Source organism: Falco biarmicus, chromosome 3 (genome assembly GCF_023638135.1).
Source record: "Falco biarmicus isolate bFalBia1 chromosome 3, bFalBia1.pri, whole genome shotgun sequence".
NCBI classification, from domain to species: Eukaryota; Metazoa; Chordata; class Aves; order Falconiformes; family Falconidae; genus Falco; species Falco biarmicus.
In genome coordinates, this window is record NC_079290.1 from 18,638,151 (window position 1) to 18,662,787 (window position 24,637).

Sequence of the window (24,637 nt, forward strand, 5' to 3'; positions counted from 1 at the left end):
GACTTACAGGAATCATCAGATACACCTAAATACACATAAATCCTGATCAATTTGGAAAGCCTGAGCAGGCTGTTAACAGGGACTCTTCATCCATTGCCGTGACAGCCATTGCATATAAAGAAGAGCTCCAGACCATTTTCTGAAAGTGAGTCTTTATACTTAAAATCATGCTCCCAGTAGCAATACTGGTTTTACAGCAATTTATAATCTTTTCTTGCCTCCCTTGTTGGCTGTCATGCAGGCAGTAAATTACCAATCTCCTTTTTTTTTTTTCCCCTCCTCCCCTTAGGTGACAACCAGTTTAATAACTCTTCTCTACTGGTTCAGCTACTTGTTCTCTCAGATGGTCTGATGAATGTAACTCGTTAAACTGAGAGTAATTGTCCTCAAATGCCATATGTGCTTTTAAAGCCTGCTGCTGGTATTTCAGAAGAGCTTTTGTGCTTTCAGTCTTACCCATTTTTTTTCTAGCTGTGTTATCAGAGTGTCTAATCAATCCTCCAAACCTTCTCCTTGTTTCTGTTCCTCAAAGCCACCCCATGAAGTTGTGCGTGGGCTGTTTTGGGAGCAGAGGGGAGTGTGATGGGCCATGGCAAAAGCATGTCATAGCAGACCTACCACTCTTCCCAAGCAGAGGGAAGCTATCATTATTAGCCAGGCGGTCATCTCTGCTTGTTTCCTGCCTAGACTGTCTGGCACTAGGAAGTCTCATCAGGCTGCGGAGTCCTTGGACGGACCATTGCCTTCACAAGAGATGGATTTTTTGGGTTCACAGAGCCGCCTGTTAAGAGACAGCTTTTCTCATTTCTAACAATGCCTTTTCCCCCTCTCTTGCACCCATCACTGTCCTTTTCAGATAATGAATTCTTCTGCATGATGTTTTTTTTTTTTTTAAGAAAAGAAGAAAAAGTAAGAGCAATTGATACGAGTTGATGCCATTTAGCCTTCCTGGGCAAGGTGATAGTAGCCTTGAAGGAGAAAAATCCTCTGAGGTGTACATGGTGCGGTGATACTGCACTTGAAGGTCTAGTAAATCTCTAAGAACTGTATCAGTCTAATTTCTTGAAAGCAGACAGATAACAATAGGCCCTACAGCTGTATTATCTGGATGAGTAGCTCAGTGGATAAGGGGGATGTTTTAGCTGGATGCAATCCCTGTGCTGAAGGATCTCAGATAATTCTGTATCTGCTATTAGAGCACAGCTCACTGGGACCAAATAATTGCTGTATAATTTAATGCCAACACAAACAACATAAGCTAACGTGTCCACTCCCCCATAGAAATGTTTTGTCCTCTAAATCTGCTCCTGCCAGTTCCTCAAAGTCATCCTACAGCTTTCTGTGTCCCCTCGTGCATCTTAAATGAGATCAGTGACTTCCTAGGCTGGCGGTAGCGGAGCGGCTCGCTCCACAGAGCTGCTCTCTGAAGCCGAAAGCAATGCCATCCTAAGGAAATCCTGCTGAGTAAGGAGAGTTTCTGTTAATGTGTAACCGAGTCGTGATAAGACCAGCTAATAAAGATAAGGTTCTCAACAAGCGGCACAGGACAATGAGCAGGGAAATGGAGTATGGAAAACTCTGTGATTAATTGTGACCCCTGGCTGCATTGTTGAAAGAAAAAAAAACGCTCCAAGAGAGGATGCGTGTGCGTGTTACTGAAGGGGAGGAAAAGCAGGAGGAATCCAGGGAAAAGAGTAGCAAGCAGGAAAGCGACTGCACCTCTGACCATGGAGGCAGCACCCTGGCCTCGGGGAAGGCGCTCCAAGAATAGTTTTGTCTTGATGCCTCCATAGCTTGAAAGGCTAGAGGGAATTCAGTCCCCCTCGTACAGGTTGATTTGTTTTTTAATGCGTAGAGATGGGCTTGTTCCTGCTCACTCTCTGTGGGGGCTCCAGCAGAAGGTGAGGGGCCAGGCAGCGGAGAAGCTGGGGAGGAGCACCTGGCCCTGGAAAAGCCTGGCAGCAGGGCTGTGGGTCTGCCTCCAGCCAGCACGAGGGGCAGGACAGCATGTGGCACCTCCTTTATATCTGGTGATCTTTAATACAGCGCTGTTGGCACTGCCAGGATCACTCATACTGTATGCATATGTCACTGCATCACTGCTATTTTTTTGACCCAAGGTGGAAATGAATCAGTGGGCCAAATCATTTGCTATCTGGCCTATAAAGCTTTGGTCTTTCCCCTTTTCAGAGGAATATCTTAAAATTGCAAGCTGTGTTGAAGTAAGTGCTTGAAGGTAAGCTCGCTTACTCTTAGATGTTCCTTGCTGGGCAGGGAGCAATTGTAAACTGCATGTTGCCCAAATGAGGGCAATTCTGTGGACTTGCATTTATTTCAGAGAATGCCACTGTGTGTCAGGCTTCAGCTTTGCTACATGTTTGCCAGGAAACAGCCACTGACTGGTACTGCAAACCCAGTAAAGAGCTGGTGAATGCAGGTGGGAAGGGAGAAGGCTGGAATAAAGTATGTTGGTGCCCTGGATCTGCAAGCCCTCTTTCTGAATAGCAGCTGCAACAGATAGGTTGTGGGCAAAATTTTTTCCCCCCACTCCTGTACATCATCTGTCTGTATCTCTTACAACCTGAATGGTGACAGTTTTAAGAACTGGTAGTCTGGGTCTTATTTGAAGCATCGATGTAGTGTTGAACAACCGTAAGTGTCAATTAAGAAATGATCTGCACATGGTAATTCAGGAAGAACATAATTTCAAATAAGTGCTGATCGATCTTGTCTGTGAGCTTGTTTCTTGGCTTGCTTAGGTGCTGGTGGCTGTGACTCAGGAGCAGCAAATTAACGTCAGTTATGCAAGGCATGGGAAGTAGGGCAGTTCTAGCTTGCATCAAGAAATGGATGGCAAAAGCCTGATAAGCTCCGAGTAGCTATTATATTTAGTCTGCTTGTTACATTTTAAAAAAAATATTGATGCTGTGAAGATGAATTAAGAACTTCAGTGTGCAGGATGTTGAGGAGACATTGGTTTTGGCTCTACCATCAGAGAACTGGGATGAGGCTTGTGGGGTATTGCTGGAATAGTGTGTTAACAGCAGGCCAGCAGGAGCTGTTCATGTAAAAACTGGCCTGTGCCTGTGTCCTTTGGTTTTTTTGCAACGGTTTAGGTAAATCATCAGCTTTTGCCAAAAATTCATGATTAGGAGGAGAGGTAGGAGTTACAACTGTCAGGCTGAGGCTGCAGATAGCCACAAACGGTGATCCTGGGAGAGGTGGGAATTGCTCTTTTTCAGAAGGGATGTCAACACCATGGTGAAAATGTAAACATCATGTGATTTTGCTTGTTGAAGGTCAGTGCGGCAGCATCTGCAGCTATCCTGAATTGGTAGGTGGTGCTTTTACGGAATGAAACCATTTCTCTGCTGCCAAGGGCCACCTGGAAGTTATTTGTGAGCCCAGGAGGAAAGCTTCAGCAACCTGTATTACTTCAGCTTCCAAGTCACTTGTATAAAAAAAATACTTCCTTCTAAATGAATAAAGGGGGGTAAGAGACTCAAGGAAACAATTCAACCCCCTGAAAGGCCAAATGCATCATCAATAAGCCTGTTCTGCAGCATGACTTGCTGCCCAGCTGAGGACAAAACGCTGAAGACATCCTTCAGTGCCACCACCCCACCACCTGCTTGCTCGGAGAGAGGTGTACTTCATCTCTGTTTAGATGCTGAAATGCCCTTGAAAGCAAAATACCCTGAGAGGAGGTGGTTTGGAGATAAATTTGTATTTGGCAAAACTCTGCCTGTGCTGCGGGGCTGTAATGTGCTGTGGTGACGGTCACCAGCACTCTGGGATGGTGCCGACTGCCATTACACCATGGTGCTTTGTGGTCAACGCCGATGCTTGGTCTGGTGTCCTCTCGGGTGGCACAAAATTGGTGTCTGTGAGGCTGAAAAGGTGGTGATGCTGCCCAGGTCAAGCATAGGCCAAGTATGAAGAAAACAAAAGCAGCCTCCTGTGATTTAGACAGGCAGAACTCCTGCACCAGAGGACAAAATTGCACTCTTTGGATAAGTGCTTATCATTCTTGGAGCTGGCACAGCAGAGCAGAGCAGCCCATGCTTCAAAAAGCAAAGTAATTAATTCTCCTTGCTCCCAGCCGCAGCAGTCTCCGTTGTGCAATGCTGCACTGCAACCGGGCATGGAGAAACTTTCTTTCCAATCAAAAGAAGTATTCATTTTTTTCGCTCTGACACAGCAGGGTTGGTCTTCCTTTTAATATTACTGAAGACAATGTCTGCCTTGCCTTTCCATGACCTACAGCGTGTGGCTTCATGTTAAAATTTCCATCCCCCCACATTCAAATGCTGACATTAAAAAGAAAAAAAAAAAAAAAAAGATTAAAATTCCTTTTGTTTAAATCCCTAATAAGGGAGCCTTCGAGCATGCTGCCCTTCAGATGGAGGGGATAGGTCTTGGCTCGTGCTCCTGGCTCTGGGCTCTTCACCTGGGCTGTGTCAGCATCGTGGAGAGCGGGTTGAACCCGCAGACCTCCCACCCCAACCCAGATGCTCTTTTCCCACTGCCCGGTTGTGGTTGAAGCCTGGTGGTAGCTGCATCTGGGCTGGAGAACAGGTTTGGAGCTGTGCTTTGCCATCTGGGGTACTTCTGCCTGCCCGCTGTATAATGGGGCTGATGATACCAAAACTTCTGGCATCCTATTTGTCACAGCTGTTCCAGATGTGTCTCCTTGCTCTTAGTATGTGCACTGCCTAGCTCTATCTCCAAATGTGTCACAAGTAAAAACTAGTAACTACATCAATTGATCAAATTTAGTGCAGATTTAAATTCCTGGTTGCAGGCAGCCTCCCTGGCTTGTCAGGGCCAGCCTCCCTGCTCAGCATCCTCCCCTCAGCTGGAGGCAGTTTTGGGAGAGAGCATGGGGTGGACATGGCCCTTTGGATAAGGCAGCAGCCATCCCATGGGGCTCAACAATTGAAGCTATGGCCAACCCAAGTAAATGTTCCCAAGCACCTTGGGGAGAACCTGGAGCAGAGTTGTAGACAATGGACCATCGGTGCTGCCAAATTAAGCCTGAATTTGTGTGAAACCCTGGTTACGCTGAATAGATGCTGGGGAGGATCCATGTATGAAGAGGTTTAACAGGTGGTAAGACATGATGTTGCTGTTTAATCTGTGTTTTGGGAGCGCAGCGAGGCAGGAGGCAAAGTCAGGTATTTCCACCTCGCTGAAGAGCTGCATCATCATTCACCAGCATTAACTGATGTCCCCTGTGCCGAGAGGAGGGGGACTGCAGGGGTTATGGGAGGACAAAAAAGCAAAATATGTCAAATTTGACCATTTAGGTACAGGTGTATGTTAAATGCCGCTGCGTGGCAAAATGCCTTCTAGCATCAGTGACTTGGTGTGAGCAGTTCAGGGAGGCCGAAGAGGCTGCATGGCTCCATTCCTCTCAAGCTGAGGAGATAGTGATGCTCTTAATGCCAAGAGGGATTTAATCACACGTACATGTTAATGTGTTATAAAGCACCCTGGGGCACGCTGTGAGCTCCTGCTTTAAAGGGAAATTTGCCCTCCGTGGGAATAAAAGAGCAGCTGCAGCAATGGCTGGAAATGCCAGCCGGGCTGGGGGGGGCACCTGGTGCCTCATGTGGGGATCCCTGTGCTCACTTTGGCCAGGGCAGAGTTAATTTTCTCCATGGTGGCTGGTATGGGGCTGTGTTTTGGATTTGTGCTGGAAACAGTGTTCCTAATTCAGGGATGTTTTGTTTATCGCTGAGCAGCGCTTACACAGCCCCGAGGGCTTTTCTGCTTCTCACCCCACCCCACCAGCGAGCAGCTGGGGGGGCACAAGGAGTGGGGAGGGGACACAGCCGTGACAACTGGCCCCAACCGACCACAGGGACGTTCCATACCATAGGATGGCATGCTCAGCACATCAAGCTGGGGGAAGAAGAAGGAAGGGAGGGACATTCAGACTGATGGTGTTCATCTTCCTGAGTAACCATTACGCATGACGGAGCCCTGCTGTCCTGGGGATGGCTGACACCTGCCTGCCCATGGGATGTGGTGAGTGAATTCCTTGTTTTGCTTTGCTTGTGCACATGGCTTCTGCTTTAACTGTTAAACTGTCTTTATCCCGACCCATGAGTTTTCTCCTTTTTACCCTTCCTATTCTCTTCTGCCCTGCCCGCTGCGGGGGGAGCGAGCCAGCAGCTGCGTGGGGCTCTAGTTGCCGGCTGGGGTTAAACTGTGACCAAAAGGAGGGTCGCTGGAAATAGGAGACAGGAGAGACTTGAAAGGTGGAGGGAATGAAGGCAGGAAGGTGAAAGCTTTGCCCAGAGAGCTGCACTGGGGAAGAGAGGGGTGTCCTGGTGGGATCGTACAGGATGCGGGTCCCCAAGGAGCCCCACTTTGCAAGTGGCTCTGGCAAAGGACAAAGCTTTGGGTGAAAGAGTAAGAAATGCCAGTGGAATGGCAATGATTTGATACAAATATAAAATGAATCTTCCTTGCTGAGAAGTCAAGATAAGGCCAAGCTGAACTCCAGCTCTTACCTTTAGCATGTTTATTCTGCAGTCTGACCAACTGCACACATCTCCCAGTTTCTCTGTCCATAGACTCAGGTTAATGGTAATGGTATTATTACTTCTTTAACTAACTCATAATAACGCCTAGATGTGTTGCAAAAACAATGATTTTTTTTTTTATTTTTTTAGATTAAGATTGCTGCATGCTAGATTTTACTGGATATATTGCACTGGGATGATCCAGACTTTTAAGAAAGATCAAAACAGAGCAAGGAGAGGGTAAGTTTGCGTACTGAAGCAGCTTCTTAAATGTCTCATTTACTGTACCTGAGTCAATTTGCTGGCCGTGTGGTTTTCACAGTACACTTAATAACAATTGTAATATAATTAGAACTACCATTTTGGAGAAACAGTGGAAAAACCCTGCTTTTGCTTACTGCACTCAAGATGTGTGCTGTGTGATTAGGTCTGACAATTCCCCGGTCACTCAGCTCTTACCTCTGTCCTCGCTTGAGTTTGCAGTAATCTGATTGGGATATGGTTCAGCTGTGTAACACCCAAGAAACTCTGCCTTGGTTTTTTTAATGCTGCTTTTGCATTCCTTCGCTGTGCATCTCACATTCTCTTGCTCCCAATACATCCACTTTTCCTGCTTTACTGTGTTTTCAGAATTATGCCTAAGAGCCACAGGCCCCATTCATAACTGCTTTCCAGTAGTTACTGATCCAGTGAGTACAGAAGTCTTCCCTTTCAATCGTCTCAGTGGTCTCAGGTCTCTGTTCTTCCTCAGCAGATGATTAAAAAAAAAAGTTCATTTCCACCACTGGTGTGGGCTTTCCTTACTATCAGGGTGCCAAACGGACTGCCTACAGTGTTGCTTTATGTGCCTTTGAAATGAATTCTTTTTCCCGTTCTGTAAGCTAGTAAGATTTCAGGGTGCATCTTTTTGCTTGCTACCTAACAATATCTGAGGGCTACAAGAAGATGACACTGAAAGTTTCAGTGGTTAAATTTCTGCTAATGGTGAATATAACGCACAAGTATTACTTATCCTGGTTTCCGTTTTACCTATGTTATTTCTCCAGCTTTTTAAGTTATCACCACATAATTATCATTATGCTCATAATCACTCAGATTTCTTGCATAACTCAGCTTGGCCCCCCTTCAGCCTGTGTTGGGTCACCCTTTCTTCTGAGAGGGAATCCTGCAACTGCAAAGGATTTGTGAAGAACAAATCATTTAGCCTGTAGGGAGGTCCTATACGCTGAAGTTTCTGCCCCAGAATTTCCCAAGGCCAGGCTGGATGGGGCTTTGAGCAACCTGATCCTAGTGAAAGATGTCCCAGCCCATGGCAGTGGCGTTGGATGAGATGATCTTTGAAGGTTACTTCCCACCCAAACCATTCTGTGCTGCGGTTATTCTCTGCTGTCTGAGTGGTCTCTCACTGTGATCACACTTAATTATTAAAGTTTCTGTCTGACCTGTCCTAAATTGTACCTGTGTTATTACGCGCTTGGGAGTCCCCAGATCTGACAGCAATAACGAGTTAACAGCAGCTCATTTACTGAGCAGCACCTTTCCCTGCGCCTTATGGACCAGGCAGGATAAGTAAAGTGTATATGTAACAAAAACCCATCCTCTGGTCAGCATAGAAGCAGAACAATTTAAGGAAGCAGAGTCAACTTGTTCCTGACTTCCGAGAGATGGAGTTTTCTACAAGCCACATTTTAAAAAACAAGTGTGAAGTTTGGGTTTTTTGTGTGTTTAGATCTCTTCCGATTAGAACACTTTCAAGAGACTTAGGTTAAAACACATTGTGAAGGATGTCAATCAAAACCTGAGCACCAGGGGCTGCTGGAGCCAGGGGTCCCAGCCAGCTCCGCACTGTGGGGCTTTGCCAGGTGCAGGGCTCCGTGATGCAAATGCCAGGCTCCTGCACCCGGCAGGCAAGGCTGTGTGGGAGGAAACTTGGTGTCAGCAGCCTATTTTCATCCGTGTGCAATGAAACCCCATGGCCAAAGCTGTCCCGAATGGCTGCCGTGCACAAACAATGTCCCGATTGTGCCTCGCTGCTTGGACTCTACTAGAAACGCAGTCCCTGCATCCGTATTAATTAAAACCAAAGCCTGCTTGCCATGCCCAGTTTGTGAACCCGTTCCTGCAGCCACGCTGAAGCAGTCTTTGTGGGGACCTGGGTTGCTTTAAGCTGGGGAAAAAAAAAAAAAAAAAAAAGAAAAAAAAAAAGAGAGGCCACTGGATCGTCTTTCCCCAGTGGAACCTGGCATCAGAAGGTTTGGTATCACACCACAACCTGCCTGCACAAACCTCCTCTGTGTCACCAGCCTGCCAATGCCACCAAATGCTGCGCCAGCCTTTTGCAAGCCTATTTGTTTGCTGTGGGAGAGCTTCAGTTTTATTATCCGTGTGATGACAGACTCCAGGGCCGCTGCTATTGTTTTATTTGAATTGCAGAGATCCTAAGAAGCTCCATCCTGGGCCCTAATCCCACCATGTCTGGAGCTACACAAATCTGAAAAACCCAGGTGGGTCTTGTTCTTCCTAAACCTCCTGCTGAGCTCCCTGGGAGCGCTGCTGGTAAAGCAAAGTAGGTCAGCGCTCCAGACACACAAGACGTACACACACATCAGACAGGAGAGATGCAAACTGGAATATTAAGCCGCCAAGTGGCTGTTAAAAACTGCACAAGGGCAATTAAAATATTAGCATCCTTTCATGTAAGCAAAGCAGACAGAAGCAGCAATTAGTTTCAGTTACAACTTTGAAGTCCTGGAGGATCATCCTCAAAGGCATTTTCTTTTTGGCAGCCACCTGATGCTTGCGACAACCTGCATGGGGGGTATGGGCATGACTGCATGGGCATCAGTGCCACGTGTGATGGGACACACGCATCCTGTCATGCTGCCTTTGCCCATGGAGGAGCAGAGGTTGCTTCCCCACCTCTTGCTACTGGCCCGGGACATGCAAACGCAGCAAGTACAAATGCTGCCCCATCCAGTCACTCCTCTTCAGCAATAAACTAGATGACTTTACTGCAAGGAAAGTCGCAAAGTGCTTGCTGCCGCCCACTGCAAACCTCGCTCGACACTTAAACGTTGTGCTGATGATTAATAAAAATAACCGTACGGGTGAGTCATGGGGACCGTTTCTTTCATTCATTCACTCATTCAAGTTGTGTTTGCAAACAAAATCCCCGTAATCCTCACTCTCAGGGGCTATCTGACCCCCCTGCATGGGAAAGAGCCATCTGACACTGGGGAAATAAATAATCTGGTTAGTGTTTGCCAAGCCAATTACCGCAAAACAAGTTAAACCCCTAATCGTGGCTCTAAAGACACCGAGCTCTTGTGCACCAGGGAGAGCTGGTGGGGTTGAGTTTGAAATGAACTAAAATAAAAATCATCATTAAAAAAAAAAGAGCCTATGAAAAGGTTACCAAAATGTTTAGTCTTTGTTTTATTGAGTTACAACAAATGAGCAACAAGTTAGAAAAGTTGGATTTATTCAAACTCCCTAGCATCCTCTTTGTGCAGTGTACTTGAAAGGTGGGTAAGTTTTCCAAACCCAGCTCGTCAGAGGAATGCACCGGACAGCTCTTGCACCCGCTCGTCTACACACGCACGCTCCTGCTCTCCCTCCTCCTCCTCCTCACACATGCACAGACAGACACCCCCACACAAATCCAATTAGCAGTATTTGGGGAAAAAAAAAAAAGTGCACTCGGGAACCTAGGATTGATCTAAAAAAATTTAGTGGCAGAGGTTAATCAGAAATTTCTGTTGTGCGCTACAACATCTAAAGCTGGAGGGCAGACTGGTGGTTATGGTGTCCATCATTGTACCAGCTGAAGAAACACAAACGAGTTCAGACTATGAAGCATCTTAATTTCCTCACTCCAACCCCCCTGGGGGTTGTATGGCATGTTTAAACAAAAAGTGCTAAAAAAAAAAAAAAAACCCAACAAAAAAAAAGGCATTCTTGCCAAATCTTAAGAGACCCACAGCTGGGGCTGGCTTGTGAAAAGTGAAATACAGGAGCTGGAGAAGACTTGCCTTGTAGGAGCATGGAAAAGCAGAGAATTAAATACTTCAACCAGTAGGAAGTGGCCATAAAACAAAACAAAAAAGTCAAAACAAGAAGAAGAAAAAACAACAAACCCCAACCACTCCAGAATGACCCTCCCCAACCCCGTAATGCGTTTAAGTGGGCTGAAATGTAAACCGGGGTGGGGATCTGGGCTCAGACGTTGATCCGCACCAACAAGACTCCAAAAGACTGCAAATCTGTCTCAAAACGCTTCAGAAAAATAATAATAATAATAAAAAAATCTCCTCTCCCTCCCCCACAAGACACTTTCCTCCCCCAAACCAACCCCCAAATTTTGCAATGGCATCATATGCAAGAATAACTTGCACCTATTAAAAAGTTAACAAAATTTCCACATTGTATAAATCTGTTCCAGTAGAGGAAGAGGTTGGGCAGGAAAGTGGGTGGGAGAAAAGCGGAGGAGAAACTTATGTACAAGAACCCTTTCCTCTTTCTTTTTTTTTTTAATGCAGTAGTAGGACTTTGGCACTATAAATGATCCCATGATGATGCTCCACGAGAGCAAGCGCGGTCTGAGACTTGGAGTCGCAACACGCTATCTCACCCCAGGCAGGAAAATAGAGTTTTCTTCTATTTTCAGACAGGATTTCCCCTTCAACGTCAGGACAGTGCAGCTGAGGAGTACCCCTGCAAAAATTATAAAAGCAGCATATTATTTTTGAAGGCACTACGAACAACTATTTGAGCTGTCAACTAACCCAGCATCCAGTTTACACCCCTGCACACACAACAGCACTGTATTTTGTATTAACTGTACCTTGAAGCCTATCCCTATTGCAGCTTGATGCTGCAGTAGGGCAATGGATTTTTGCTGTATGTAATACCCAGCTAACAACCCCCTGTATATTTCTAAGAGTGATGTACAGCCCAGCCTTGACCCTGCTGATCCCTCACCACTATACCCCTCAGGCAGATCCTCATGCTGGCTCGAAGACAACATGCACATGGGTTGGGGGCAGCTACTTTGCAACCACAGGACAGACGGTGCTAAAGACAAGAAGACTCCAGGTCTTTCTTCCCCAGTAAATCCTCTCATTAAATACTTTTTGTTTTAAAAAAAATAATTTCAATTTCAAAAATAATCATACAAACTGCAAGGCAATGGAAAAAAATTGCATGTGCCTGTGCTCTGCAAAGCAGCTCCCTGGCTCTGCTACAACTCCTGTGCCACGAAGGCTGCAGCACCATGGACCAGAGATTAAAAAATAACCCCCCAAAAACCAACCTCCAAATACTCACCCGCCTACACATATCCCCGGTTCCCAGCACAGAGCAAGAGCTCTATGACAGGGATTACGTTCAACATGTTTTTTCCCCACTGAGGTGTAAACGTGCAAAAGGTGCAAGCACCCACTCAGGCTGGAGCTGCATGCAGCAGCACGAGGCGGCTTCCCTGCAGCATCCTCCTCACCCATCCTGCAGCAGCACTTACTGAAACCTGATCTAACCCCTTATTTTATACCTTTTACGAATGTTGCTACCAGGTCTGTTATTTCCCACAGAAGCAGCGAGCTCTGTCTGGCATCAGCAACACAGAACGCAATACCGGGTCGAGCCCAGTGAAAAGGCACAGGCTCGCAGCAACACAAAGGCAAAAGTCTTCCCCATCCTTGTGATCTTTCCTCAAGTAGCCCCCTGCTCCTCCTAACCCACTGGAAAATTTTAATTTCTGTGTTGGGTTTTGCTTCCCCCCCTGAAGTCCCTCATTGCATTACAGCTTGGGTCTCTGACACGCCTCCCTGGTTTCGGGGGAAACAGCAAGTCCTCCGTACTTCTGCTTCACTCCCTGAAATGCTTTAGGGTGACCCGAATTCTGCAAAAACAGCCAACCCCATACCGACTTCAGGATGGCGTCTTGGAGCCCCATAACAGCAACGGGCACTATAGCTAACTTTATGGATGAAACCCTAAACTACAAGAAAAATGCGAACTTGGACAGAAAAGGAAAGAAACCCCAGTGCTGTTCACTTTTACCAGTTTCAGACACAGGGGAATGCACTGGGCCACCAGTAACCGACTGATCTCTGCTCCGACAGCAGTGCAAGAGGGGTGGGAGACACCAAGAGGACCCAGACCACCTCCGATGCCCAGTACAATGCAGACAGCATAAGCTGGGGTGCCTTCCTTTGGACCTTTTTTTTTTTTTTTCCTGCTGTGCAACTCACAAACACAGATTTCTTTTGGCACATCTCCACAGCACAGTGGTGACAGCCATCAAGAGCCAGAGCTGCATCTTCTGGGGCGCCCACCAACCTTGCTCCCACTGTGAGCCATGGACTTTGATGCCTACCTCTTACAAGGTTTGGGCTTAAAATGAAGGTTGAGATAAGTCTAAAAAAGAAAGTTTACAGTGGAGAAGGTGGAGGTGGGGAAAAATGCACACTTCTGAGACAAAAAAAAGCCAAACCCAAAACCTCTGGGCTGAGGAAACACTGATCTTGGGAAAACCCCACAGGGAGACAATGCTGTGAAGAAAGCCAGCACTAGCAGCCAGCCACTCTCCATGCTCTGGTCCTGCTCTCATGTCTGAGCTGTGATTTGCTGTATTTAATTTAAGACCAGTTTCTATTTGTCAGGCTTGAGCAAATGGGAACAACAGACCTGATTTTGACCTGTGCTGTTGGAAGGCAGGAATATCTCTACTGATGGAAAGGGAGCTAAAATACTCTTGATAGAGCAGTTGGGTGTTGTTACAAGAGGGATTCAAGGCTCATTACACAGCATCTGGAGCATTTTCGGTGATGGCTTTAGTGCACCCCACAGCAGCCACCCAACATCTCAAAGGCCCTGGTACCCTACAGGTCTCTCAGCCCCCCTGTTCAGGAAACCTGACTGCTCTGCGGGATAAATCAGGTTTTACCAAAAGCTTCAGATATGGACTTAGTAACAGGGACTTTTCTTAGTCCAGGGTTGGTATTTCAGAGCCTGGCATAAATCCTGCTCTCGCTCAGATGAGGCACTTGTCAAACTCCCACTAACTGCAGCAGCAGCATCTGCTGAACACAAATCAGTTTTGAAAAACTCAGTTTTCCAAGGCTGTAACACAAATACGCCTTAATAGTTTCAGAAACTCATAAAACTACACACCAGAGCAAAGAGTGACCAACATCGCCTGCAACAGCTCGGATTTTACAGAAGCTGCAAAAAAATTCAGTCAACAGCAGGCGTATGGAGATCAATCATCAGGAAACATTCACTTCAAACTATGTACATCAAGCTGAGAAAATAGCAACCCCATGAATATCAAAGCAGCGTGCTTCTGCCCCATCAGTTCAGCAGTGAGAGTTTCAAGTAACTGTGGCTGTGAGAGGGTCAAGAGGAAGAGAAGACCCTTGTCAGCTCTTTTGTCCACCTCTTACGTGTGGCCAAGACAGTGACACAACCCCTCTAAGGTACTAAGGAGTATGACGTTAAGAAAAATAAATAAATCAGACTTTTATATGACAACAGGCATCTTCTGGTTGTGCACGGTCTTTGCTTTTGAGTCATACCCCAGAGGTCACTAATGCCTTGTTAATTTACCACCGAAGTTATAGTTAAAAATTATGTCAGATAGGCTTCACAAGGATGAGAGTGAAAGCTTATTCTGAAGGAAAGAGGAGCCAGTAGCTGGGACTTCTCCACAGGTCCCGGCAGTGTGGGGTATAAAGCTTCCAGCTTTTGTGTCACACCTGTGACACGGCTTTCACACCGGCACCAGAGAGCAGGCACTTGCATTTCTGGGCTGAGACTTACAGGGAGAACAGATGAAAATGAAAAAGACTTTGGGCTTTTGTCAAGTCCCCAGGCCAGCATGCTGAGAAATGGGCAAAGAGCAGGGGACAAAACGGTCCTCTGATCTTCCTGCATGGTCTTCGCAGCAAAAGCCCTGCTCCAGCTCATCTCTTCTCAGTAGGTGTATTTTACGACTAGCCACTGGAAAGCTCCTCATCAGGAGGATAACACAGCAGAAGTTTAACTGACATCAAAGTTCTTACTAAAATTCCTCTCTGATAACACTTGAGCACCTCCACAGCCCTGGGGCTTTACGGTCAGCATCTCAGCGCACAGAGGAAGGAGGGGCACACCAATGTGCCCAACACTGCTCACAAGCACAAAAATGCAGGCGCCAAACCTAGGCTGCTGGAAGATGGTTGTTGCAGAGCTTGGTTTCATGGTACAAAAGGTTTGTAAGAAACAGTGATTTCAGGCAATCCTCCCTCTCCCACCCTCCTCCCCATTCCCTCTCCTAGCACCTGGTCTGTTCCCTCTCCTCAATATGAACATTTATAGCCAGACAGGGGAAATGATCTGGAATAACAACCCTGGGGAAAAAAAAAATTAAAATTCCACAATGCATTTATTCATTGTGCATTTGATTTTAAAAGGCAGATCAGATCCTGGCTCTCCTTTCTGATGTGGCTGTACAACAGTGGCACTGCAGCGTGCCTGCCTCCAGCTGATGTTCCCATGTCCTTCCCCCTTTAATCTCTGCCTTTTAACACAACCTGCTCATCAACATCCCTAATCACCAACTTGTGTAAGCACAATGCAGGACAGTGCCTTGCACTGCAGTCTGGAGCGTTAAGATACTCCGCGATACAGATGGTGTGTAAACAGTTCTCAAAGTTAGCTGACACAATTCATAGTTCAAAATAAAACCACTGCAGGATTTCCCTTTTCAACTCATGAGAAACTGTCCAGAATACTTCTGGACAAGTACTGCACAGGAAGAAAATGGAAGGCTCCTGGCTAGCCAGCAGGGCTTGCTAAGGAAAACTGCACCTCTGCAACAGATAGGAGCTGCAACAGTAAAAGTCTTCAGTACAAGCGTGGAGGGACTTCCATCAGCCCTGGCTTTTGTATTTTCTTATTATCTAATGTTTATACTTTTTTTTTTTTAAAAAAAAAAAAAAAGCTAAAGTACATTATACTTATTACACACCAGAAGACTACTCTTTCTAAACCAGGTGCTTTCTCACTGTGGTTGTTAATGCATGATGTTCTAGCTTAAGGAGACTCCGTTTTGGGAGAGACAGGCTCAGTTATACTGAGCACAAAATGTTACAGGCTCCAATGAACTCAATTTACCATGTGAGTCAAGAAATGCTGACGGTGCTTGCTCCAGATTTATACCTGTGCAACTGTGATCAGAAACAGGCTTCAGGTCTCCAAATAACACATCCTTTCACGTGGTGAAAGATTGCATAAAACCCCCTTAAAGAAAAGCCCTGCAGCTTGCTTTTAAATTCAAGATCCTGTGAAGAATAGCTGCTAAAACACCCACACAACTTAGTCTGGGGCACTTCCTAAGCCTCTAGAGTGAGCAGGCAGAACAAAGCCAGGTTGGAGACCTTCTCACCTGCAAGAGGAAGAGAGCACATTTGCATGAGCCACTTTAATCCCCACAACTTTTTTTTTTTTTTTTTTTTTTCCCCCTCGCTGTTGCATAAAGAACAGTATCTGTCCTGGGCCCTTCCCCCAGTGACCTTTTATTCTGAGCAGGGCAGGATGCTGCAAAGGAAGGACCCAAGGTGCAAAAACGGTCACAGGATCTATTCATGGGAGATCAATGATGTGTTAGCAAGGGGCGTATTAGTAACTAGTGTCACTATTTCTTTGTGTAGCTCTGCTGGTACTTTTCACACCAAGTGCTGCAGAGGTGACATATGTCACCCAAAGGCAGAAAGTTAAAGGTTTAGTCACTTATTGCCACAAAACCAAGAAAGAATAAAAATAATAAAAAAAAATATCTCCCTTATCCAGGACTTGACCCACAAGGAGACAAGAAACAAGGCAAACAGCACTAACCCCTCCCCTACCAAGCAGTTGCTTTAATTTACAAGCAGGAAGGATCTCCCTTTTGTTCAGGCATCCAGCAGGCACAAGGATCCGGCAGGGATGGGCTCCAGGGATTTATACCGAAGAGGGGCTACAGGATGCTGGAAGCACACCCAGACAGAGGCAGGCTCAGAGAAACAGGGCACCATCAGCATTACCTGTCTATACGTGGGAATTGTCTCCAGATATACTTTCAGAGTCAAAGTCCGCCAGCTCTGCCTGGCCTTCGGGTGCCGTTTGGCTCCAGCTGTCTGTACAGTCCGATGCAGCGTCATCCTCACCCACTGTCACCTCCACCCAACTGACCTCCGCTGGCTCCTCGTTCTCCTCGCTGCCGTGGCCGTCGTGGCTGTTGCACTCCAACCTGTCCATACCCTCCGCTTGATTCCCCAACAAAGAGTCTTTCAGCGGTTCACAGTCTCTTTTTGCTCTCACCACTAGTTTCCCCCCATTCTCTTCATTCAGCTTTTTATGCTCCTGGTAATGCTGCCGAGACACCTCACTACCGTTCTTTGAACTCTCAAAGTGTTTTGAGCCCTTTTTCTGGCTTTGGTCGTTATGTCCATCAGCAGCATACTGCTGCTGGTACTGGTCAATCCATTTAAGCGACCCCATTCTTAGTGAAGACCGGTTTTCCTTGAACCAGCGAACTATTTCAGTTCTTGTGAGCCCAGTCTGAGATGCTAACTGGTCGTACTCCTGGGGTGATGGCCACTGGGTCCTTGCAAACGTGCTTTTCAGGAGATGAATCTGCTCCTGGGTTTTCTTCAGTGTGGTGGAGGATCCAGACAAAGCACCAGGGAGCTGAGAGCTACTCAGCAGTTCTGCCTGGCTTATTGCACCATTGGGAGTTCCTTGTTCTTTAATTTTTCTGTATGATCCCATTGAGTCCAAGACAGCTTGCTCCATGCTGTCCCTTATCTTTCTCCGCTCAGAAAACCAGGAATCTATCTCCCTCCTACTCAGCTTAGTCTCTACTCGAAGCCTGTCCAATTCTCCTTGGGTAGGAAAAGAGCATCTTAGGAAACTCTCCTCAAGGGCCCTAAGCTGCTCCTGTGTTTTCTCTTTGAACCTCTGGGGAGTAAAATCTGTGTATGGGTGGAACGAACGGCCGTGCCGACCAGCTGAAGGTGCTATTTGATCTTTCCCTAAAGGATCGCCAGGAATATGCACAATGCCCCTTTGACTTCTGTACCTGTGGTCACTGAACCACTTCTTGATCTCGCTCCTGGAGAGACCCGTCGCCTGTATCAGCCGGTAGACCTCTGCATCGTCGGGAAACTGGCTTGCCATGAAACTAGCCTTCAGCTCCGCTATCTGCTCCTTGGTCTTTTTTCGCTCGCTGGCTGGCGTCAGGGGTACGGCCGTCAGCTTGGCAGGAATTTCAGGCACCTGAACTACATGAGGACGCTTGGCCTCTGGGGCACTTGATAAGGTCTGTATCGTCCTCTTTTGCCCCTGGTTGGGGGCAACAGCAAGTGTAATTGGTGAACAGGAAACAGTTGAACCATTTGACACGGGAGTCAAAACCAGACCGGTCTGGCCCAGTATCTGACAAGGCAAAGCCGTCTGGATGATGGGCTGGGGCATTTTTGCAGTTGTCAAAGGAGCTGGCAGGACAGTGATGGTTTGGGGAACCGCCTGGATAGTACCGTTGAACATCTTCTTTCTTGCCTCTTCCACTTCTTCAGGAGACCAACTTATACCATGCTTCAAGCGCTGCGTAGCAAACCAGATTCGGATTTGTTCTTCCGGGTGTTTTGATGCTGCTGTCAACCAAGACAACTCTGCTTGCGTTGGGTAAGGGAATTTATTAAAGGAGTTGATCATGGTTGCGTTAGTGTCCAGTGCAGAGTTGTATTTGGTACTGTTCAGAGGTACCGGCACCTTGGGGACAAGGTTAATATTTGGTGGCAGCTGTACAGAGGGCATAACGTGGGCTAACACGTCATGGAGAAGGTCTCCATTTATACAGGCAATAGCTTCAGTGGCTTCAGTTATGATGCGGGGGAGAGTGCCATCCACGTGGTTTTCCGCGACTCCCTCTTCTGGCTTTTTAGGTCCCTTCTTGGTTTCCCCTTTAGGCTTCCCCAGTTTCATCATTGGTGTTTTACTGGCACTAATTCCCCCGTGAAGTGAATCCTCACACTCTGCATTTTCTATGCCACTGCTTGTGACAGCGACATCGTTAGTGGTGGTCTCAATGGATTGCTCTAGAACAGTCTGATTATTGCGTTTAATTAATTTCAGTTTAAAGTTGGTCTCTCCTGGGTGGTATTTCGCGTTGTGGTCAGATAAAGAATCATATTTTTTGGTTGTGAAGTTGCATTCAGCACAGACGTACAGAGGGTTGAGAATGACGTTTGGATGCTGAGTGTCAACATGCTCTGTGAATTCATTTAAGTTTTGCGTTGAGTAAGGGCAGTATTTACACTCATAACCACCCTGCGGTTTCTTAGACTGGTTTTCAGCTGGGGGCTTTGCCTCAACCACTTCGCAGTCCTTGACTGAGCTTTCTGAAGGCCAGGTTTTTTTAGAGTCCTGCTGCGGTGTGCCAGCCCCCTTCTCTTTGGGAGCCTCTACGCCCTCAGTGCCTTCCTGCTCCACGACTTCAGAGGTTCGCACCATACAGGGAGTCGTCGACTTTCTTTTGCTAGCCATGGCACCTGCTGGCAGCGTGCTGTCGTCCCAAACGATGACCTTTTTTTTTTTTTTTTTTTTTGACAGGGTGAGCAATCAATTCAATAAATCTTACAAGTGGCTCCAACCTTCCTCAATTACTTTACTCTGTTTTTTTGTTTTAATGAAGAATTTCCGCCCCGGCTGTGACCATCAGCTCTGCCAGTAGACCTGTCAGCTGCATGACACCTATGAAACAAAGCACCGTTGTTAGGCACTGATCTACAAAACACAGGTTCAGCAGAAAGCCACAGCTCAAGTTACGTGCATTTGCAAGGACTTTTGGACAATGCCGAACTGTTCCTACCCTCCATCGTTAACTTAAAAGTCAAAAATCTCCCCACCATGAATAAAAGCAGCAGGTAAATTTGCAGTGAAGTGCACCACAGGAAGAAAACCGCTTTGAAACAAGTAAGACTGAACAGACAGGGGATCTTAATTTCCACTATACTCAATGTGTTTAGCTGGAAAAGAAAGAAGATACAGCTATAAATATTGCATCTTTTTATAGAAGCTGCAATTTCTATTAATTATTATTTTGGAGCCTGCAGATTTGAAATTGAGTGCAATTTATATTAAACTTAATTACTTCCCACTGTCACTTACCTTGTAAATATGTCTACAAAATGATTGCAGTTACTAATGATGGGTGATTTCTAAATAAAGCTATAGGGACTGCCTTGTTGTAGAAGTAAAGGCAGAAGGAAGAGTTAATGCAAATCAACACTTTCAAAGGTTTGCGTCTTGATGAAAGGTGGGTTCAAAGAAACTGAAGCAGATCTATGGAGGCATAACAAGTCTTTTCTGGAACAAAAATTTCCTTGAAACACCTTTTTTTTCACTCAATATCGACAGAAGTAGCTGGCAAAAGGTCACAGAAGCCCTTAGATTACTTTCAAACAGGGTGCCTTCCTGTGACCCCACTGATACTCTCATCAAGCCCTAATTTGTGCACTTCACTCCCTACAGAATTAAAAAAACAATTGCATTTTTAAGCATGATTCATATGTCAAAGCGGTTTTGGAAGTTCCCAAATGCAAGAATTCCATAAAACATATTTTTCAAAGGATCTGAGGTCAACATCAGTCAGAACAACCACAAAGAAAAACTACACCAGTTGTTTTAGAATCTACCCACAGTCATCAGGAGTGGGTGGAGGGAAGGAGGGGAATTTAGTTGTCAGAAGAGTTTCATTAAGTAGAAAGGAAAAAAAAAAAAGAAAAAAAAAGCGCCATTCTCCTATTTGACAAGATGCTTCTTCTAATCAATCCTTGACTCCAACTTGCTACTCTTCCTGATCAGATAAGGCTCTGAATTCATAATACTTCCAGTCCCAATGGAAAACTCATCTTTTACAATCAAGGAGTCTTTGGGATGGGGTGGGGGAGGCACTAGGGTTTACAAGCTGGAAGAGAATGGAAAGTGCAGATTTGCATAGTGGGTAAGACCTGCACTGACTTTTGTATAAGTATATTAAATGGAAAGTCTGAACTAGAAATCTAATGAAAGATGTGCTGGCTCGTGGCAGGGGTGGGTGGACTAGACGATCTTTAAAGGTCTTTTCCAACCTAAACCGTTCTGTGATTCTATGATCTCACGTCTAACCAAATGCAGATTTTCTCATTTTGAAGCCTGTAAATGCCAAGATGCATCCAACACGCAGCAGACACGAAGACCAAACAAGGTAAAATCCCACTACAGTTACATTGGCACATACCCAACATCGACGGACGGTTTATAACCACCTCGGTGCTGCCCTTGAACCTGCTCCTCCTGCTTATGCATTGGCACAAGAGCCAGAAATAGTGGCTGTAAAAGCAGCTGCTAACTTCTTGGTTCTGTTTGCAGCTGATGAATACTTTGCAGGTCTCTAGAGCATATTTCTGCTACTCTGCCTCTCACAGACCATACCACTCCTATACGTATGGAAACTCAAAATTATATACTGCCAGAGGAAGCAGCTCCAGCTGGGGATAAGAGCAGGGATGGCAGCTTCCAGCTCCATGTACTCAAAACCCAGTGTAAAGCAATTCTCCATACACGAAGCAGTCCATACACAAATTCTCCATGAAGCACCCTTGCAGACCAGGCTCTCACTAAACACGAGCTGTGAAACACTAAACGTACTCCACTGAGAAGATGCTGTGCAGAGACGCTATTTGTTACACTGTGGATGCCCCAGCCCAACCACATGGTGCTCTGCGTTCACAGCCACTGCCACACCTCCCAGCCCCGACAGAGACCAGGGATGCTTCCGCACGCTCGCTTCCATTCGGTGAAGCACTGGAGCATCTGCTTGACTTTCAAGGGTGCATTTAAGCTCTGGGTGCTTCCCTGGGAAATGGAGCATCTTTGCCCAGCTCTGTGAAACAGGGATGGGGTTGTCTGCAGGCTTAAGACTCTGCCTTGCTCAGGATGACACAGTGCCATTTCCCTCCAACCCAGGATTACCAGTGTTGACATTGCCATTCCCCAAGCCATTAGCACTTCTGAGCCAACATCTCCTTTCCTGTTTCATTTTTTTCCTTCTGCCTTTTAATAATGAACAATCAGATGAACAGTGGAAGAAATTATGCCTGGTTTTCTACAGATTTGTGCTGACTGACATTTAAACTGTTTTACACTGAACATTTTCCATTATTTCCACATATTGCTTCAAAATTCCCTCTACTGCTCCTCACAATTGTCCTCCTGCTAAGTATTTTGGCTGGGATCTGTGGCTTGCTGCATCCCATGGCAGACAGGATCAGAAGGTAGAGACAAACATGCAACTGTCCAAGCACTCATCTTCCTGGCCACCCGTTTTTAATGATGCTTGCACAAAATTAATTATCTCTGAAGCTTCTTCCCTTGTACCCAGTCTGACTGAAACATGGCCAAAAGGTGAGAGAAGGGAGCAGAACGGGCTCTGCATGCCTAGCTGCTGCTGGAAACAGAATGAAGATACCTAGGTCACCTTGCTCTGCCCTGCAGATCCCACCACATTCACGACACTGATTTTCAGAGATGAGGGAAGGGAGGTGCAAGGCAGTGCCCTGGGACAGTGTGGTGGAGATGAGGATGGAGTCATGGCTCCCAGGATGCTCTTCTGTGGCTCACTTCTCCCCCCAGACCACACAGCTGCACTTAACAGACCGCTCTTTTTCTGATATATGACTTTCTGCAAAATTCATGTGGCAAAAGGAAGAAAATTCAAAAGACATCAAAGACAGAGCAGGGCTTATTTATGTTTCACTGAATACCTGCGCCCCCCCCCCCCCCCCCCCCCAGGAAAAAAAAAAAAAAAAAAAAAAAGGGAGGGAAGAAGGAGTTAAGAACAAAAAGATAAAGGAATGGGGTGGAAGTGAAAGATGGAGGATGAGAAACAGCTAGGTTACAACTCTGAATCAATCAAAGGTTTCTTAAAAGCCAGGCTAAATGTTTTGAATTCCCCAGTCTCTGGAAGCTCAGCAAGCTCTCTGCTGTGCTGAGCTCTCACCTCTCACAAGGACATGAAAATCAGCCCCAAGCAAAGATGCTCTGATACAGAGGAAGGGCCAAGGTCCCTCCAAAGCATATATAACTGGGTGGACAGACGAAAAATTCTGTCTGCTACAGTTTTACTAGAAAATTGTACAGATTGTTACTTCTTTCCCACCTACTATCCCAGAGAGTGGTTTTCTGCATGTCTAATTGCTGGTTTGCCAAGTCTACACTTCTAATACTTTTTCTGCCACACAAGAGTCGCTATTCACTGCAGAAATCAAGCCCAAGTGAAATGCTTCTTTTTGGAGGTCTGAAACTCATTTGGTTTTGTTACTGTCCAAGATGTTCAGCTTGGGCCGGTCACAACCATCCAGAGACCATCTCTGTCCCCTCAACCTGCACCCTGAAAGAAGGGAAGGAAACAAGACCCAATGCTTGCATGAGCAAGGAGAGTTTATTCAGACCTCCAAGCCATGGCCCCTCCAGGACCTCGGTAAGGATGTCACGTCTCTGTAAGTTTGCAGGGCTGCCATGTCTAATCACAGGACGTCAGAGAGCACCAGAAGCATCTCACAGCTTTGAAACATGAGCTGCTCACCAGAACATCAAAGCCCCAGCGGAGAGCTTTAAATACATGGTGTTGCTCCTCACAAAGCTGCTAAATGATGCTGCTTCAGCTCCTCTGATGTGGGAGGTGGGCAGGAGAAAATGCAAACCTGACCTCACAAACCTCTGGATTTCACCTGCAGATGGCTGTTCCTCCAGCTAGTGACAGCTACCAATTTTTTATTCTTTTTTTTTTTTGGGGGGGGGTGGGTAGGGGAGAGGAGGAAGGGAAGAGAGAAGATTCCCTTTTACCGACAACCCAGGCTTAGCAACCAGGACATCCTGATCAGAACCCAAGTGACACTTCATCACCCGAGCCGTGCCCACTGCACATCGCTTTGAGGGGCAAAATTCACATCTGGTGCTTAATGAATAGGGCTGCACCACAGACAGGTCAACCTCTATTCCTAAAGTTGGCTTGGTTCACCCTACTGGTTTGTTACAGACAGGACACCAGACAACTGACCTCCCGGTTTTTGGGCTGCTGCCACTGTGGGTTGCCGGCAGTGGTTGCCTTGTGAGCAGCCAGTCCCCCCAGACACGGGGAGGGAAGGCAGCCCTCACTCCTCCAGCTCACCTGCCATATCTCCTGCTCATCTTGCAATGCTGTGGGTGGTTGGAAAAATAAAACCTTTTTTTTTTTTTTTTTAATGAGCAAATGCACAAAGCAGCAAAAGGCAACCAGGTGAAAAACAAAAGGACCTGGCTTCGAGCAGACAGCTGCCGTGGTGAATGAGATCCAAACCAAGCCACAGAGAGCCTGTGTGCAGGAACAAGAGCTTTCAGTCTGCTTTGCTTTGGCAAAGCCATCCAGGACAGAGGCACACCGGTCAGAAGCAACGCATTCTTTTAAATCTACCTCCCCAAAAGCATGCCACAGCAGTTACGAGTAAGGCCCTTAGTCTGGTTTTCTTTAGTTTCTGAAATTTGTTTCATTTGTTTAATTAACAAAATAACCCAGCCACAGTCCTCTGATCTTCTAAACACTTGTTAAAACAGCTCCAGAGCATCCAAGGTGAGAATGAATTCGGACCTCATTTGGTGACTCTGTGCACAACTGTGGAAACATCACATTTCCTACCTGGTTGCCTGGCCCCAGACTTGGAAAACCGTGGAGAACTGCACAGGGAAAATAAACCATGCTTTTAGGTCTGGCTGGCACTAGAAAATGTTTGTCTCTGCAGCAATGCTACCTTCCAGCAGCAAAAGATTAACAGTACAGTTCAAGCAAAGGGATGGAGAAAGAAAAAAAATATATTAAAAAGCTTTCTTTTGTTGAACACTGAAATCTGTTCACTCTCCCATCTTTTCCTTGAGCACATAGCCAGTTTAATACCCGCTCCCCTTAAAAAAAAATAAAATCAGCAAATATTTGGGTAGAGACTGAACTTCTTTTCTGCACTACCATTGCCACATGGGCTCCTCTGAGGTGGTGGCAGAGTGGGAAT

The 24,637-nt window shown here is 46.3% G+C and overlaps 1 protein-coding gene across 9 annotated transcripts in view; it reads right to left on the bottom strand.

Annotated features, from left to right (window-relative positions):
* Positions 1-9,944: 9,944 nt before the first annotated feature.
* Positions 9,945-24,637, bottom strand: part of ZHX2 (zinc fingers and homeoboxes 2) — a 76,637-nt gene continuing 61,944 nt past the window's right edge. For 8 of the 9 annotated variants that reach the window (XM_056330189.1, XM_056330182.1, XM_056330185.1 and 5 more), the window contains 2 exons: positions 16,598-19,307; positions 9,945-11,246 (listed from right to left, as the gene is read on the bottom strand). In XM_056330189.1, coding sequence (XP_056186164.1) covers positions 16,602-19,100 — 2,499 coding nt within the window. In that variant the 5' untranslated portion in view covers positions 19,101-19,307 and the 3' untranslated portion in view covers positions 9,945-11,246; positions 16,598-16,601. Of the gene's footprint in view, positions 11,247-13,706; positions 19,308-24,637 lie in introns of all 9 variants that reach the window. The other variant, XR_008820551.1, reaches the window with a different exon arrangement.